Raw genomic sequence first — 18,833 nt, 5'->3', positions numbered from 1 at the left:
TGGTGGGAGTGTGGAGGGGATGCTGAACGACCCTCTAGGGGAAAACCACAGCGACCAGGTTTCTGGCTCTGGCACTGTGGCTCAGAAGGGAAGGGGGAGAAGAGGGGTGCAGTGGTGATGGGGAGTTCCATAGATTATCTACTGAGTCAGGGTGTGTGGAAGTCATAAACAGGAAAAGACCAATCACTCTATTAGAGCTATTCTATAGACATCCCCTGCCCCCCTCCACCAATTGCAACAGAGACACTGAAGAATAGATCAGGAGGCAGGTTTTGGAAATCTACACTAGTTGCGACCCAGCCTAAGAGAAGTTTCCCACTTCCACATAGAAATTGCCTTTTAAGACCCTTTACTCTAATACAGGGGTGCCCAACCTGGTGTCCACAGACCCCTTGCCTTATGGTATCGGTGCATGGCATAAAAACGGTTGGGAGACACTGATCTAATACTATCCCAGCCAAACATGCTTTTCACCATTATTTACTCTCAAAGCTTTAGACTGGTACTCACACTAAGTTATTAAAACATTACCTTGGACTGGTTTCCTTGTATTTTCTCAAAACTTTCCCATGTTCCAGACTAACACCGTTTTATCTTACAAGCTTCTATTTTGTATCACTTACCAAGGAAGAATCAACTTTAACTCTTAGCCTTACAACACCCCAATATTGTTTGGACATTATAGCAGTCAGAAAGCAAATTTTCTGCTATTATATAACTGAAGCCAAAACTCTATATTCATTATTTTAACCAAGCTCAAAATCCTACAGGAATATTAGATGAATGAATGTCATTATGAATAAGCTTGCTAATAACATTGCAAAGCCCAACTTCAAACTCCTTCTGTTATAACAATTCTGGAGATGCACCGGTCTGGCAGTATTTATGTAGAAACAGAATCCAAGTGATACATTGTTGACCTATCATGAAAGCTCTTTTCCTCTCACTCTCCGAGTCTCCATGAATACTGCCCGACCTGTTGAACATTTCCAATATTGTTTACACAGTATTCAGTTTTCCAGTATTAGCAGTATTTTACTTTGGTAAAAATCTCGAATTATGCTGGACAATCTGACACGTTGTGCACAGAATGGGTAGATAACATGTTAGCCACTGTTAAGCTTAATATATTATTTCAGTTTCATGGCAATTACTGAAGTCCACAACAGGCAGTTTTAATACTTCCACCTCTCCTGCCCAACATGCTCCCAGACCCCACACCTGAAGAATATTGTTGCATTTCACACCTTAGTATCGAGACTTTTATACCTTTAATCTTAGCATTTTGTCCTAAAGAATCCTCTGCAGACAGTGTAATTGGTAGCTACTGATGCTATTACATTGCTTTAAAATATGAACTGCTACCCTGCTTTTAGATAATAACAACATGAGGGGTAGATTTTGTCTTGCTTTAATGTACAGAAAAAAAATTAAAAGAACTTTTCCATTGTTAGGGATGGATAACACTATACTCCTCAGTAGAAGCAGGGATCACCACCTACGGTTTCACAAGGAAGGAAAATTTGCCAATATTTCAACCTTGAGTTAATTGAACAGCATTACAATTTTTTTTGAAATTTAGTGTAATTGATAGACTGGTTCCTATGATAATCTTTTCAGAATCAAAACGATGTTGATGAAAAAACATTGCTGGGGATTTCCGTGCTCGGATCTAGAAAAACAAAATACAAATATTATATAACCTGGAAAGTCTTAAGACAAAAATCAAAAGATATTAGTTGCATGCTTTAGACAGATGTTAACTAACACTTTAATCTACTTATAAAAATCACTTACATACCAATCTAACATAAAGTTTACAGAATTTCACATACATTTCTTTCATAATCTATTTCTGTACTTAAAAGTTAATGGAAACAAATATCTTTATAGATCCAATAATACAAAAAGGCAACAATTATACCAGTGCCTAAGAAGAATAATGTGAGCTGCCTTAATGACTATTGCCCGTTAGCACTCACATCTACACTAATGAAATGCTTTGAGAGGTTGGGCATAACTAGACTGAACTCCTGCCTCAGCAAGGACCCGGACCCATTGCATTTGCCTATCACCACAATAGGTCAACGGCAGACGCAATCTCAATGGCTCTCCACATGGCTTTAGACCACTTGGACACCTACGTCAGGATGCTGTTCATCGACTATAGCTCAGCACTTAATACCATCATTCCCACAATCCTGATTGAGAAGTTGCAGAACTTGGGCCTCTGTACCTCCCCCTGCAAATGGATCCTCAACTTTCTAACTGGAAGACCACAATCTGTGCAGATTGGTGATAATATCTCCTCCTCGCTGATGATCGACCCTGGTGACCTCAAGGGTGCGTGCTTAGCCCACTGCTCTACTCTCTCTATACCCATGACTGTGTGGCTAGGAATAACTCAAGTACCATTTGCTGATGATACAACCATTGTTGGTAGAATCTCAGATGGTGTACAGGAGTGAGATATGCCAACAAGTGGAGTGGTGCTGCAGCAACAACCTTGCACTCAATGTCAGTAAGAGTGCAGGAAGAATAATGTTGAATTTCAAACCTTAATATCGAGACTTTTATCACTTTAATCTTAGTATTTTGTCCTAAAGAATCCTCTGCAGACAGTGTAAGATGAAGGAACACATACTAATCCTCACAGAGGGATCAGAAGTGGAGAGAGTGAGCTGTTTCAAGTTCCTGGGTGTCAAACCTCTGACAACCTAACCTGGTCCCAACATATTGATGCAGTTATAGAGAAGGCAAGACAGCATTTATACTTCATTAGGAGTTTGAAGAGATTTGGTATGTCAACAAATACACTCAAAAACTTCTATAGATGTACCATGGAGAGCATTCTGACCGGCTGCATCACTGTCTGGTATGGGGGGGTCTACTGCACAGGACTGAAAGAAACTGCAAAGGGTCATAAATTTATTTGGCCCCATCTTGTGTACTAGGCTACAAAGTATCCAGGACATCTTCAAGGAGCTGTTTCTCAGAAAGATAGTATCTATTATTCAGGTCCCCCAGCATGCAGGGCACGCCCTTTTCTCACTGTTACCATCAGGTAGGAGGTATGAAAGCCTGAAGGCACACACTCAGTGATTCAGGAACAGCTTCTTCACCTCTGCCATCTGATTCTCAAATGGACATTGAACCCGTGAACACTATCTCACTTTTTAACTATATATTACTTCTGCTTTTTGCACAATTTTTAATATATTGTACACTGTAATTGATTTATTTATTTATTTTTTTATCATTATTATTTTCTTCTTCATCATCTTCTATATTATGTACTGTATTGCATTGAACTGCTGCTGCTAAGTGAACAAATTTCACGACACATACTGGTGATAATAAACCTGATTCTGATTCTGATTGAACAGGTGAACATGAAATTGACAAATGGACCATAACAAGGGAAAATGTGAGGATACCACTTTGGAAAAAAGGGAATGAAAAAGCTAATTATTGGGGCAAGCAAATGGAGTATAACCACAAAACATTGCTGTACAAGGGAACCTGAAAGTCCTAGAACATGAAGCACAAAGGACAACACACGTAATTACAAAGGCTGGCCTTGATTGCAAAGGACATGATATAAAAGTAGGGAATTTTTGTCGCAACTTCACAGAGGAACTGGCGAGAACACACCTGAAGAACTAAATATAATCCCTATTTTTTAAAAAAACAAATGATATACATGCAGTGAAGACAGTACAGAGAAGATTTTGCGGGTTGGTTCCTCAAAGGAAAAGGTTGATGTATACAGAAAGGTTGAGCAGGTTAGGCCTATCCTCACTGGAATTTAGAAGATCAAGAGGTAATCTTATTGAAATGTGTAAGATTCCAAGAGGATTTGACAGGGAGAAGACTGAAAGAATATTTCTCCAAATGGAGTTAGCTGGAATTAGTGGGCATGGTATCAGAATAAAGAGTCATCCATTTAGACAGAGATAAGGTGGAATTTGTTCAATCAGATGATCTTGACTCTTCGGAATTCTCTACCACAGATAAATGCAGAGGCAAAATCATTTAAAACTGAGATTAACAGAAAACTTACAAGAGAGTTATTGAAATTGAAATGTGTAAGATTCTGAGAGAAACGATGTTTCTCCATATGGAGTTAGCTAGAATTAGTGGGCATGGTATCAGTATAAAGGGTCATCCACTTAGACAGAGATAAGGTACTTTGAACCTTTGATTTGACTGCAATTGTTCTTGCACTGAGCTGGTAAGGCTCAGCAGGTCTCTGCGCCCTTGGTCTAGACTGTTTGCCATTCTATAATTTGGGCATGCAGACTGAAATCATAAATGCATGCAAGTCATAGATATTCAGGCTGGCTGAATATGTTCAAGCAAATCTAGATACATAGACACAGTTCAACACATCCTAATGTGCATAACATTTTGATGCAATGCACAGACCTATATAAAAATTCCTACTTTTGCATCAGCGAGGTCTATAACATAAACTTAAAGTAGTACCCTGTTCTCTCAAGACCTAAGTAAAGGCAGAACTAAAGAAGATGAAACACTCTGGAACCCTTGTTAAGATATGAGGGAGGTGAACGAGTGACACCAAGATTTGGCCCTTCAAAGTTCACAAAGGCGACCTCAGTAGCAACTATGAAACCCTAGTGAACAGAGCAGTGAATGATGAATAGTATTCCTTGTATATAATCCAACGAGTGCTGACAGGCAAATTTTTTTCACAAGATTGTATTATATATTCCAGCTCAAAGTAAAGCCACTCAAAGGTGAGAAGACTTGTATACAAATATAAAATTAGGTAAAATTGGCCCCTGAGATTTTGCCAGCAGTCAAGATTCAAGATTCAAGATTCAAAAAACTTCATTGTCATTCTAAGCGTACATCAGCTCTGCAGGGCAAAGTGAGACAACGTTTCCCAGGAGCAGTGCAATCATAACATAACAAACGCAACACTAAATAATAAACATAACAATAAATAGTAAAACACAACAGCCACATGTCAGTTAAGATCAAGTTATAAGTATCCAGTGCAAGTTAAAAGTGTCCAAAGCAGAGTCAGGTGGAGCAGCTACTTAGCAGTCTGACTGCCTGTGGGAGGAAGCTGTTTAGTAGCCTTGTGGTTTTAGTTTTGATGCTCCTGTAACGTTTCCCTGATGGCAGAAGAACAAACAGTTCATGGAGAGGGTGTGAGGGGTCTTTAATGATGTACCGTGTCTTCTGGAGGCATCGACTCTGAAAGAGGTCTTCGACAAAAGGAGACCCCAATAACCTTCTCTGCTCCCCTAACCACCCTCTGCAAGGCTTTTTTGTTGACAGCACTGCAGCTGGAGTACCAGGTTGTGATGCAAAAGGTCAGCACACTCTCAACCACGCCTCTGTAGAATGTAGTTAAGATGTTAGTGGGGAGTGATGCTTGTTTAAGCTTCCTCAGAAAGTGCAATCTCTGCTGGGCCCGTTTCACAATCCCAGTGATGTTCCTGGACCAGGTGAGATTGTCCGAGATCTGCACCCCAAGGAACTTGATGTCTTCCACGCTCTCCACTGGGGAGCCACTGATGCTGAGGAGTGTGTGCTCAGGCTGACACCGTCTGAAATCAACGATCATCTCCTTGGTTTTGGTGACATTAAGCATCAAGTTATTATCACTGCACCAGCTCCCTAGGTGTTTGGCCTCCTCCCTGTACATTGTTTCATCATTTTTGCTGATAACCCCACCACTGTGGTATCATCAGCAAATTTAATGATCAGGTTCTCCTAGAATCTGGCTGCACAGTCATGTGTTAGCAGTGTAAACAGCAATGGGCTAAGCACACAGCCTTGTGGGGATCCAGTGCTCAGTGTGATGGAGTCAGGGATCTTCCTGCCAACATGGACTGACTGTGGTCTCTCTGTCAAGAAATCCAGAATCCAGCAACACATGGCAGTGTTAAGGCCAAGCAGCGACAGTTTCTCCACTAGTCTCTGCGGGATGATGGTATTGAACGCTGAACTGAAATCAATGTACAGGATTCTGGCATAAGTGTCTTTGTTGTCCAAGTGAGAGAGAACTGTGTGCAGTGTGGTGGATATTGTGTCCTCCGCAGAGCGATTTGGACGATAAGCAAACTGCAGAGGATCCAGTGATGAGGGGAGGCTGGCTGTGATATGAGGCTTGACAAGCCGTTCAAAACATTTCATCACTATGGGGGTCAGGGCAACAGGACGGTAATCATTCAGACAGGCTACAACTGTAGTGTTTGGTGCTTCGAAGCGTGCAAAGAAATTGTTAAGCCTGTCTGGAAGAGAGGCATCACTGTCATCAGTTTTCTGCCTGATCTTGTAGTCTGTCAGAGCTTTAATTCCCTGCCACATCCGTCTGGTGTCAATCGTGTCACAGAAGTGTCCATGTATTTTGCCCGCGTAGGCCCTTTTCGCTTTCCTGATCCCTAGTGAAAGTGCAGACCTGGCTAAGCGAAGTGCACTCCTGTCCCCGTCATCGACACACGTCATTTCCTATTGTCACTATAAACAATATAATATCTGACTGCCAGAGCAACTGAGGAAGAGCACTTTGGAATGTGAGTTGAGACTTTCTGGAGGCACAACGTCCAAGAGCAGGTGTGCTTTCCTGCAAAAAGGGGTCATACAACCAGGACTAAAAGTGGATATGAATGACTGTATCATCTTAGGGAGAGGCAGCAGAAATTCTGAATGCCTGCAGATCTGAAACATCACAGAGGTTGAGCCCTACCTTGATGTGCATTTTATTTAAATCTTATTAAATAAGTTATGTTTAATGTCCACTTTCAGTATAACTTCCAGATATGTTGGTATATTGACAAGGGAGCTGAACTACAGCTAGCTGCTTCAACATCTCCTTACCGTTTTCTTTTTTGAATGGCAACCATATCAAACCAATTGTAAACACTATAGCCAGAAAGCCAAGGACTACACCTAATCCTATGACTGCAGAGGCGCTATCCGATCTCCCCTGGTACTTGTGAGGACCTGAAAGAGAATCAAATAAACTTAGTTTACTGCTTTGTTGGAGTATCTTAACCTGTTTACTTTTAAGCTGAAATGTACAATTTGCCATAAAATATATACATCACTGTGCAATATTAAACAGTGTACAATACAGTATTTCATCCACTGGAGTGAGTACTCTCTTGCATATGTATGTTTCTAGAAAATACAACATTCCTTAGGTTGTGTTTTATCTAAAGCTACAGATTGGCAAGTATGACGTAGTGGCCATCTCTGAAACTTGGCTAAAGGATGGCTGCCATTGGGAGCTGAACGTCCAAGGATATACGGTGTATCAGAAGAATAGGTTAGTAGGCAGAGGGGGTGGTGTGGCCCTGTGTATAAGAAATAATATTAAATCATTAGAAAGGGATGATATAGGATCGGAAGGTGTAGAGTCTCTATGGGTTGAGTTAAGAAATGATAAGGGTAAAAGGATCCAAACAGCAGCCAGGATGTGGATTACAAATATTAGCAGAAGATAGCAAAGGTATGTCAGAAGGGCAATGTCATGATAATCGTTGGGGATTTTAACATGAAAGTGGATAGGGAAAACCAGATCAGTACTGGACCTAACAAGAGAGAATTTGTATAATGTCTAAGGGATGGCTTTGTTGTTGAGCCCACTCGGGGATTGGCTGTGCTGGATTGGGTGTTGTGCAATGATCCGGAGGTGATAAGAGAGCTTAAGGTTAAGGAACCCTTGGGAAACAGTGATCACAATATGATCGAGTTCACTTTGAAATTTGAGAAGGAGAAACTAAATTCCAATGTGTTGTATTTCAGTGGAATAAAGGAAATTACAATGGCATGAGAGGGGAACTGGCCAAGGTTGACTAGAAAGAGACATTAGCAGGAAGGACAGCAGAGCAGCAATGGCTGGAGTTTCTGTGAAAAATAAGGGAAATGTAAGGTACATATATTCCAAATAAGAAGAAATTTTCAAATGGAATCAGGACACTACCAAAGTCAGAGCCAAAGTAAAAGCAAAAGAGAGAGCATACAAGGAAGCCAAAGCTAATGGGAAGATAGAGGATTGGGAAGCTTTTAAAAACTTGCAGAAGGAAACTAAGAAGGTTATTAGGAAGGAAAAGATGAATTATAAAAGGAAGCTGGCGACTAATATTATAGAAGATACTAAAAGCTTTTTGAAGTATATAAAGGGTAGAAGAGAGTTGAGGGTAGATATAGGACCAATAGAAAATGACACTGGAGATATTGTAATGAGGGACGTAGAGATGACAGAGGAACTGAATGTGTATTTTGCATCAGTCTTCACAGTGGAAGACATCTGCAGTATACCGAACATTCAAGAGTGTCAGGGAAGTAAAGTATGTACAGTGAAAATTACGGTTGAGAAGGTGCTCAGGAAGATTAATGGTCTAAGAGTGGATAATTCTCCTGGACCTGATGGAATGCACCCTCAGGTTCTGAAGGAAGTAGCTGGAGAGATGGCGGAGGCATTAACAATGATCTTTCAAGAATCAACAGATTCTGGTATTGTACCGGATGACTGGAAAATTGCAAATGTTACTCTGCTATTTAAGAAGGGTGAGAGGCAGCAGAAAGGAAACTATAGACCTGTTAGCCTGACACTAGTGGTTGGGAATTTGTTGGAATCAATTGTTAGGGATGAGATTATGGAATACCTGGAGGCACATGACAAGATAAGCCAAAGCCAGCATGGTTTCCTGAAAGGAAAATCCTGCCTGACTAAACTACTTTAATTTTTTGAGGAAATTACAAGCAGGGTAGACAAAGGAGATACAGTAGATGTGGTCTACTTGGATTTTCAGAAGGCCTTTGACAAGTTGCCGCAAATGAAACTGCCTAGCAAGCCCATGAAATTACAGAGGAGTTTCTAGCATGGGTGGATCATTGGCTGAATGGCAGAAAACAGAAAGTGGGAATAATGGGATCCTATTCTAGCTGGCTGCCGGTTACCAGTGGAGTTCCACAGGGGTCGGTGTTGGGACCACTGCTTTTTACAATGTATGTCAGTGATTTGGACTATGGGATTAATGGATTTGTGGCTAAGTTTGCCAATGATACAAAGATAGGTGGAGGAGCGGATAGTGTTGAGGAAACAGAGCCCACAGAAAGACTTAGATAGTTTAGGGGAATGGGCAAAGAAGTGGCAAATGAAATACAATGTTGGAAAGTGTATGGTCATGCATTTTGGTAGAAGAAATAAATGGGCAGACTATTATTTAGATGGGGAGAGAATTCAAAATGCAGAGATGCAAAGGGACTTGGGAGTCCTTGTGCAGCATACTCTAAAGGCTAACCTCCAGGATGAGTTGGTGGTGAAGAAAGCAAATGCAATGTTGGCATTCATTTCTAGAGGCATAGAATATAAGAGCAGGGATGTGATGTTGAGGCTCTATAAGGCACTCGTGAGACCACATTTGGAGTATCGCGTGCAGTTTTGGGCTCCCTATTTTAGAAAGGATATACTGACGTTGGAGAGGATTCAGAGAAGATTCATGAGAATGATCCCAGGAATGAGAAATGTCTGGCAGCTCTTGGGCTGTATTCCCTGGAGTTCAGGAGAATGATGGGCGATTTCATAGAAACATTCCAAATGTTAAAAGGCCTGAACAGATTAGATATGGCAAAGTTATTTCCGATGGTAGGGGAGTCTAGGACATGAGGGCACGACTTCAGGGTTGAAGGACGTCCATTTAGAACACAGACGCGCAGAAATTACTTTAGTCAGAGGTTGGTAAATCTGTGGAATTTGTTGCCAGTACGGCTGTGGAGGCCAAGTCATTGGGTGCATTTACGGCAGAGATAGATAGGTTCTTGATTAGCCAGGGTAGTAAATCCTATGGGTAGAAGGCAGGGGAGTGGGGATGACTAGAAGAATTGGATCAGCCCATGATTGAATGGCGAAACAGACTCGATGGGCCATGTGGCCTGCTTCTGCTCCTATATCTTATGGTCTTAGAGAATGCAACCTCCTTTAAGTTCATTTTTGAACACTAGTTAAAATGGAAAATGAAAGAAGGTAGTACACACTGGGGTGGGGTGCAGAATCTCTGTCTGAACATATAAAACTTCCTAAGCTACTGTAGTTTTCAATGATTAATGCAGACATCTGCACTGCCATTTCAACAACAAAATCTGGACCTCTATTGACAGGCCTGAGATTCAGTATCAGCAAACATCCAATGCTTTGCACGCATCACTTTAGGCCCAAAAATAAACCAAAGGAATTAACATCCTGTGGATATCATTATGTCTTATTGCAGAGACAAATTTTGGCCAAATACTCTGTGGTAATAACGGAAAGTTCTGGAAACTTTTGGATCAGGCAGCAACTATTCTCTATTGCTTTCTTGTCTATAAATTCCACTTTTAATGTAATCTTCACATCTTCTGTGTCCACTGTTAATGACAGAGGAAACGGAAGCATTTAATATTCCCTGCCTCAACATGAAGGATATCTTTGGGTTCCTAATTTACATAACTTATTTCCCCAGCTAACATTTTCCCCTAGCTCTCTCCACTTTGGCAATAGAAACACAAAATCACCTTGGTCAATTTAGAGTATGCTGCTATGGTCAGGAATTCCCCTCTCGCAAGAAAACTCAAGCACCTCTCCTTAAGCGCAGAGCAGAAGAATGGGATTTTTGAGGAAGTTGATCTCCAACCTTGGAGTTCAATTCAGAAGAGGTAATCTGGACAGAATGGTAGTTCTTGATAGGTTCTACCCACTTTTAGGGTCATAACAGAACGGGCTCATTTTGGGTTCTAGTGTCCCGCTGTGATCATCAGTTTTTAAAAGCCAAGACACAAACTATCTTTCCAGTTCCCTTCACAAGTATCCATTGGAAAGACAACTAGAAGTAACTTCAAATTCTCTAAATTACTCCTCATCAGCCCCCCTCCCCCTCAGGGCAGCTTCAAAAGTTTCCCAAAGCTTGCCATTATTAGCAGTTTCCTGGTTGCTATGAAGTTCTATAATTATTGATCAATTAAGTTTTCAGCTGACATTTTCACATGTATTAGTTTCCACACACTGAACATAAGCAATGCAACTTTCTCTTAAAGTTACATGTCTATGTCATAAAATGTATAGGTGTATGCAGAAGTTGCTCTTTCAATACCTGGAGAATTGGTTGCAGGTATTTTGCCAGATTTATCTACAAGCATTTCATTAGTGAATGCCAGTGATCCATTGTTTGGTTCAGGTTTCACTCCCAATAACTTGCACATCAAAGGGTATATGTGAATACTGTCAAAGGGCTCTGCCAGGTAAGAGCTCTTAAAATCTGGGCCAAAAGCTCTGAAAATCATCTTCATATCCATTTCTCCATTGTCAAATCCATGATCTCCTTTGTTGAAGTATATGATGATTCTCTGAAATGATAAATGGTCAGTCTTAAATAGTTCAGTCAATTTTGCTATTGTGTTTTTTATCCAGAAATCTGTAGCCATTGTCTTATAAATAATGAAATCCTGTAAATCACTTTACTGAATTTAAAACAATGACAAAACTAATGTCAATGAGTCTACAGTTTTTTGTAAATGTGAAAATCAGTCAGCAACTTAAAAGAAATGCAGTTGCATTCGTAACCAGAAGCCAAGTAAGAGAATTGTGTGACAAAGAAACAGCTATGAGAGGGAAGAAAGGGTAGAACTGAATACTGTAAGTAATGAGTGTTTCAGTAATTAGTGTGTAAAAGAATCAGTAAAAGCGCTATAGTACCCCCTTCACTTCAGAGAGCTGAAGTAGTACAGCATGAGTCCCCCATATCCTCAGGGCTTTCTATAGGGGCATCATAGAGAGCATCCTGACTGGCTGTGTCACTGCCTGGTCCAGGAACTCTACCTCCCTCAATCGCAGGGCACTGCAGAGAGTAATGGACAGCTCGGCAAATCTGTGGACATGAACTTCCCTCCGTTCAGGACATTTACAGCAGCAGGTGCATAAAAAGGGCCCAGAGGATCACCAGGGACACCAGCCACCCCAACCAAAAACGGTTTCAGCTGTTTCCATCTGGCAAATGGTACCACAGCATTAAGGCCAGGACCAATAGGCTCTGGGGCAGCTTCATTCATCAAGCCATCAGATTTATCAATACATATTGTATCTGATTGTGTCTCTGACTGTACATAGATGTATACAAAACAATTATGTATACAATCTGAGTGTTTGGACTATATCCTCCCACATTTCCCTTCCTTATCGCCTGTACAAAGCGACGGAGATGCAACATAAAGATTTTAACTTCCTCATATTGTGAGATGGATGTAAGAAATAAAATAAATTCTAAATTCTAGTGACCAGTTTGTTTAAATATCTTGATAAAGTACAAGGCAGTGGAGTTGGGACCTGTACTTTTCTGCACATATACGCACAATCTCAGTGTGTTCTTCCTGAGAATGGTACGCTAAAGTGATTCTATTTCAAGACATCCTACAGTACTGAGGATTCCTCTCTTCAGTCTGGGAATAACAATCTGCTAGAAGAACTCAGCAATTTCAGGCAGCATCTGTGGGAGGAAAGGAATTGTTAATGTTTCGGGTTAAAACCCTGCCTCAGAATTTGAACCAAATCGTTGACAATTCCTTTCCTCCCACAGCTACTGCTTGACCTGCTGAGTTTCTTCGAAAGATTGTTTGTTGCTCCAGTTTCCAACATCTGCAGATTCTTATGCCTTCAATCTGGGAACGCTGTGTAGCAAAAACTGGCTTGTTTGAGTAAAATAAGAATATAGAATTAAGGAATGAGAAGGGCTACACTTTGGCACAGCTCATAGCTCCAGTGACCTGGGTTCAGTATGGATCTCTGGTGCTGTCAGTGTGGATGTCCTCCCCGTGTCAATTCAGGTTTCCTCCAGCTGCTCTGGTTTCCTCCTACACCCCAAAGGTCTGTTGGTTGGTAGGTTAATTGGTCACTGTAAATTACCACCAGTACGGATATGAAGGTTTGAAGGGGAAAGTTAGGAGAATAAAATGGGATTAGAAGGACTAGTGCAAATGGGTGCTTAATGGTTGACATGAGTTTGGTAGGCTAAGGGTCCCGTTTTCATGTAGTACAACAGCATGATTACACTATCACTATGAGCTAAATGGCTGTTGTTTTCGTATTTTGCTGCTTTCTGAAAGTTTGACTAAAAAGGGCCTACAAGTATGAATGAAACTCACAGGGAAAATAGAAAGAACTGAGGGTGGAATCAGCAAACTCATCATTTGAGAAGTTGTTCATTGACAAGGCACTAGAGAAATAAATATTTCTAAAGGAAGATGTTCATATTATTTTGCTATTCATAATTTCAATTAAATCAATGTTGAACATATAAAGAATATATAGATTCATAAATTTTGATACCATTAGATCCCTCTCAGCTACCAAAGAAATAGCTCTCCTTTTCACCCCTTAAATAATTAAAAGGAAACAAATTCAGGGCCACTTACCCCATTTACATTATAGCCAATGTCTCCATAAACAAGGATGGGCAAAATACGGTCATTCTTGCTATAGTGAAATCTTTCAGGAAATTGTTCCTTTTTATATACTTTTAGATGAGGATGGGCATTCTTCAGTGCCTGGTAGACTTCTTCAGTTTTTCCATTTTTTGGAGAAATCATCCCCAATCCTCCATAGTCTAATAATTCAAATCGAATATTTTTAAAACTGACAAAATTTGACAGCTTGATTTCATCAATTTCAGGGTTTTTCTTTACTGTTGTCATTCCATGGTCCGAAGTTATTATAACATTTAGTATGTCTTTCAGATTGTGCCTTTCAATACTAGATATTAAATAACCAATGGTTCTGTCAATCTGTCGGATTATATCCTGCCTCTGAGGTGTTTCTGGTCCCACTTTGTGCCCGATGCCATCAGGTTCTCCATAGTAAAGAGTTACAAAATCAAAGTCTTCCTTTTCAAACCAATCCAGGACCATATCAATATTTATTCTCCATTCTGTTTCATTAGAATCTGGGTGAGTGAGTGATTCTCCCAGAGATCTGTACACGGCTTGTCCGCCATAGGTCACATTTCCTCCTGGGTAATGAAATGATGCAACTTTTTTTCCCTGTATGCAGAATTCAAAATATTTGTTACTTTTTTTTTACTCTTAATGGTGAAAGTTAACTTGCAAAAGAACTTTGGAATGACCCTTCTAATAATTCATTGGGAAAATGTCCCTGCTATTATTTTCTGTATCCAGGGAAATTGCTGGTGTTGTTTTACAAATTAATCAAATTTTTAATTAATGAATGAAAGAATGCCCTAGAAAATTCATTTAACTGTATTATCCATCTCCCTAACATTGTTTCAAAAAACACAAAATTAATTAATGTCATTTTCAAAACATCACTGGCAAGCATTCTTTTATAACACAACTCAGATTCTGAAACAATGGAGTAAAATTTCCCTTATGAGTATCATCTTTCTTCCAAGGCTTTGCATTAAAGGGTCATATAATGACTCTACTTCTTCAGTACTGGCAATGTTGACAAGAAATTAGGTAATTCTCTTTCCTGTGCAATACGGAATTCCTTGACTGCACCGTCTTCTGAAGAACACTGCAGACAGGATGCAGTGCAAGAGGTAATTTCCAAGGTTTTTGTTACTTTACAAATAAGAGAGAGAAAGCAGATAAATCTTCATAGCCTTCTGAAAAAGAGTACGCACAAATTGGTAAGTGCCTATATTTTCCACTTTAATTTAAAAGTAGGACGGCGTTGAGAGTGGGAGTATAAGGCTTTGACTCAAGAGGCTTCAACAAGAAGAGGCTAAGGCCAAAGGCACAGGTTAGAAAATTTGGTCTTGGTTGCCAATTGTACACTGCAGACAGGATGGCAGATATGGCAGTGAAATGTTCCTCCTGTAGGATGTGGGAATTCATGGAACCTGATAGTCTCCGATGACTACACCTGCGGGAAGCGCAGCCAACTCCAGATCATGAAAGACCGCATTAATGAACTGGAGCCAGAGTAGGATGAACTTGGGATCATCTGGGAGGCAGAGCAATTGATAGATATGACTTTTGAACAGGTGGCTACACCCAGAGTGTGGAATTCAGGCAGGAGGTGGGTGAACACTGAGAGAGGTAAAGGGAGAAAGAAGACAGTGCAAGGTCCCCCTGTGGCCATTCCCCTCAGCAACAGGTACACCATTTGGATACTGCTGTGGGGGATGACCAATCTGGGCAAGGCAGCAGCAGCCTGACCTATAGTACTGCGGTCGGCTCTGAACCTGAGAAGGGAAGGGTGAAGTCAACCGGAGCAATAGTCATTGGGGACTCGATAGTTAGGGGGACAGATAGGAGATTCTGCGGCAGCAAAAGAGCCACCAGGATAGCCTGTTGTCTTCAGGGTGCTAGGGTCCAGGATGTCTCCGAGTGTTTGCAGAATATTTTTGAAGGGGAGGGTGGATGCCAGAGGTCGTGGTACATGTTGGTACCAATGACATAGGCAGGAGGAGGGTAGAGGTCCTGTGCAGTAAGTTTAGGGAGTTAGGAAGGAGACTGAAGAACAGGACCCCCAAGGCTGTAATCTCTGGATTGCTCCCCGTGCCATGAGCTAGTGAAGGTCAGAACAAGAAGATAGCGCAGGTGAATGAGTGGCTGAAGAGATGGTGAAGGGGGCAGGGTTTCAAGTACTTAGATCAGTGGAGCCTTTTCCGGGGAAGGGGTGACATGTGCAAGTGGGACGGTTTGCACCTGAACTGAAAGGGAACCAATATCCTAGGAGGAGGTTTGCTAATGCTGTTGGGGAGGGTTTAAAACAGGGGGGTGAGAACCGAAGTGATGGGGCGGTTAGCGCACAAGTAGAGTCAGCATGTAGGGAGTTTGTGAGGAGGGATAGGTAGATGATAGAGCAAAAAAGCACTCAGCCAGATGGTTTGAGATGTGTCTATTTTAATGCAAGGAGTATCATGAGCAAGGCAGATGAACTTAGAGAGCATGGATCAATACGTGGAACTATGATGTTGTGGCCATTACAGAGACTTGGATGACTCAGGAGCAGGAATGGATGCTGAGTGTGCTGGGCTTTAGATGTTTCAAAAAGGACAAGGAGGGAGGCAAAAGAGGTGGGGGTGTGGCACTGCTAATCATGGATAGTAGTACGACTGCAGAAAAGGAGGAAGTCATGGAGAGATGGTCTATTGAGGCATTGTGGGTGGAAGTCAGAAACAGGAAGGGGACAATAACTCTATTGGGTGTTTTTATAGACCCCCCCCCCAATAGTAACAGAGACATCGAGGAGCAGATAGGGAGACAGATTCTGGAATGGTGCAATAATAATAGGTTTGTTGTGATTTTAACTTTCTTAATATGGACTGGCATCTCCTGAGAGTAAGGGGTTTAGATAGGGTGGAGTTTGTTAGGTGTGTTCAGGAAGGTTTTCTGACACAATATGTAGATAAGTCAACTAGAGGAGAGGCTGTACTTGATCTGGTGTTGGGAAATGAACCTGGTGAAGTGTCAAATCTCTTGGTGTGAGAGCATTTTGGAGGAAGTGATCACAACCCTATCTCCTTTACCAGGAACTTGGGAACATAAATTGGGAGCAGATGTTCTCAGGGAAATGCACAGCAGAAATGTGGCAAATGTTCAAGGAACATTTGCATGGTGTTCTGCATAAGTACGTACCAATGAGACAGGGAAAGGATGGTAGGGTACAGGAACCACGGTGTACAAAGGCTGTTGAAAATCTAGTCAAGAAGAAAAGCTTATGAAAGGTTCACGAAACTAGGTACTGTTAGAGCTCTAGTAAATTACAAGGGTGCCAGGAAGGAGCTCAAGAATGAAATTAGGAGAGCTAGAAGGGGCCTGAGAAGGCCTTGGCGAGCAGGATTAAGGAAACCCCCAAGACATTCTACAAGTATGTGAAGAGCAAGAGGATGAGCCATGTGAGAATAGGACCAGTCAGGAGTGAGAGTGGAAACGTGTGCTTGGAGTCGGAGGAGGTAGCGGAGGTACTTAATGAATACTTTGCTTCAGTATTCATCAGTGAAAAGGATCTTGGCAATTGTGGGGATGACTTAAGGTGGACTGAAACGCATGAGTGAAAAGACATTAAGAAAGAGAATGTGCTGGAGCTTTTGAAAAGTATTAAGTTAGATAAGTCAACGGGACCAGACGAGATATACCCCAGGCTACTGTCAGAGGTGAGGGAGGAGATTGCTGAGCCTCTGGTGATGATCTTTGCATCATCAATAGGGACAGGAGAAGTACCAGAGGATTGGAAGGTTGCAAACATTGTTCCCTTGTCCAAGAAAGGGAGAAGAGATAACCCAGGAAATTATAGACCAGTGAGTCTTACTTCAATGGTGGGCAAGTTGTTGGAGAAGATCCTGAGAGGCAGGATTTATCAGCATTTGGAGAGACATAATCTAATTAGGGATGGTCAACATGGCTTTGTCATGGGCAGGTAATGATTTACAAACCTGACTGAATTCTTTGAGGATGTAACAAAACACATTGATGAAAGTAGAGCAGTGAATGTAATGTTTATGGATTTCAGTAAGGCATTTGATAAGGTTGCCCATCCGAGACTCATTCAGAAAGTAAAGCAGCATGGGATCCAAGGAGACCTTGCTTTGTGGATCCAGAATTGGCTTGGCCACAGAAGATGGTTATGGATGGTTCGTTCGACCCAGATAAGCATGAAGTGGTTCAGTTAGATAGATCAAATTTGAAGACAGAATATAATATTAATGGTAAGGCTCTTGGCAGAGTGAAGGATCAGCGAGATCTTGGGATCCATGTCCATAGTACACTCAAAGCTGCTGCGCAGGTTGACAGTGTTGTTACGAAGGCATATGGTGTGTTGGCCTTCATCAATTGTGGGATTGAGTTCAAGAACCATGAGGTAATGTTACAGCTACAGTATATAAGACCTAAGTTAGGACCCCACTTGGAGTACTGTGTTCAGCTCTGGTCACCTCATTACAGGAAAGATGTGGATACTATAGAGAGAGTACAGAGGAGATTTACAAGGATGATGCCTGGATTGGAGAGCATGCCTTATGAGAAAAGGTTGGGTGAACTTGGCCTTTTCTCCTTGGAGCGATGGAGGATGAAAAGAGAACTGATAGGGGTGTATAAGAAGATGGGAGGCATTGATTGTGTGGATAGCCAGAGGCTTTTTCCCAGGGCTGAAATGAGGGCATGGTTTTAAGGTACTTGGAAGTAGGTACAAGGGGGATGTCAGAGGTAAGTTTTTCCATACAGAGAGTGGTGGGTGCGTGGAATGCACTGCTAGAGATGGTGGTGGAGGCAGATACAATAGGGTCCTTTAAGAGACTCTTAGATAGGTACATCGAACTTAGAAAAATAGAGGGCAATGCGATAGGGAAATTCTAGGGAGTTTCTGGAGTAGGTTACATGGATGGCACAACATTATGGGCCGAAGGGCCTGTAATGTGCTGTAAATTTCTATATTTCTATTGCTCATCATCCCACTCCCACTCTGACCCTTTTGCCTCTTTCACTGCAACAAGAACAGCATCTTATCTTTCCTCTGGGCACTTTGCAGCCTCTGAACTCAGTATCAAGCTCCCCCATCTTCGGGGTAACTCGTCTTTTCGTTCTGTCAGTATCAGAACTGGCTATTTCAGCCTATTATCATTTTATCTCTGTTAGGTCTTTCTATTACAGCTGCTCCCCAGGGTTTCCAGCAGGGTTCTGTTCCTGTAAACAGTTCAGAACCTGGACAGTTTGCATATCAGTAATGCAGCCACAAACTGAACTCTCAGGTGGCAGAAGATGCTCACAGCCCCACAGTAGCCACCAAATCCATCCTACTGGTTCCCTAATCCTAATCCTCATTTGCATGCGCAGGCTGTACACAAATCAAGAATTTGTAA

The 18,833-nt window shown here is 41.5% G+C and overlaps 1 protein-coding gene across 1 annotated transcript in view; it reads right to left on the bottom strand.

Moving 5' to 3' along the window:
• Positions 1–1,406: 1,406 nt before the first annotated feature.
• The window catches only part of zgc:153896 (uncharacterized protein LOC569930 homolog), a 40,801-nt gene continuing 23,374 nt past the window's right edge, over positions 1,407–18,833 (bottom strand). The window contains exons 3-6 of the mRNA XM_063058780.1: positions 13,426–14,049; positions 11,112–11,364; positions 6,856–6,981; positions 1,407–1,672 (exon numbers count right to left, since the gene is read on the bottom strand). Of these exons, the coding sequence (XP_062914850.1) occupies positions 1,623–1,672; positions 6,856–6,981; positions 11,112–11,364; positions 13,426–14,049 (1,053 nt within the window). The 3' untranslated portion in view covers positions 1,407–1,622. The remainder of the gene's footprint in view (positions 1,673–6,855; positions 6,982–11,111; positions 11,365–13,425; positions 14,050–18,833) is intronic.

Source organism: Mobula hypostoma, chromosome 9, assembly GCF_963921235.1.
Source record: "Mobula hypostoma chromosome 9, sMobHyp1.1, whole genome shotgun sequence".
NCBI lineage: Eukaryota > Metazoa > Chordata > Chondrichthyes > Myliobatiformes > Myliobatidae > Mobula > Mobula hypostoma.
Note: the sequence above shows the minus strand (reverse complement) of the source record. Positions and strands in the feature narration are given on the sequence as shown.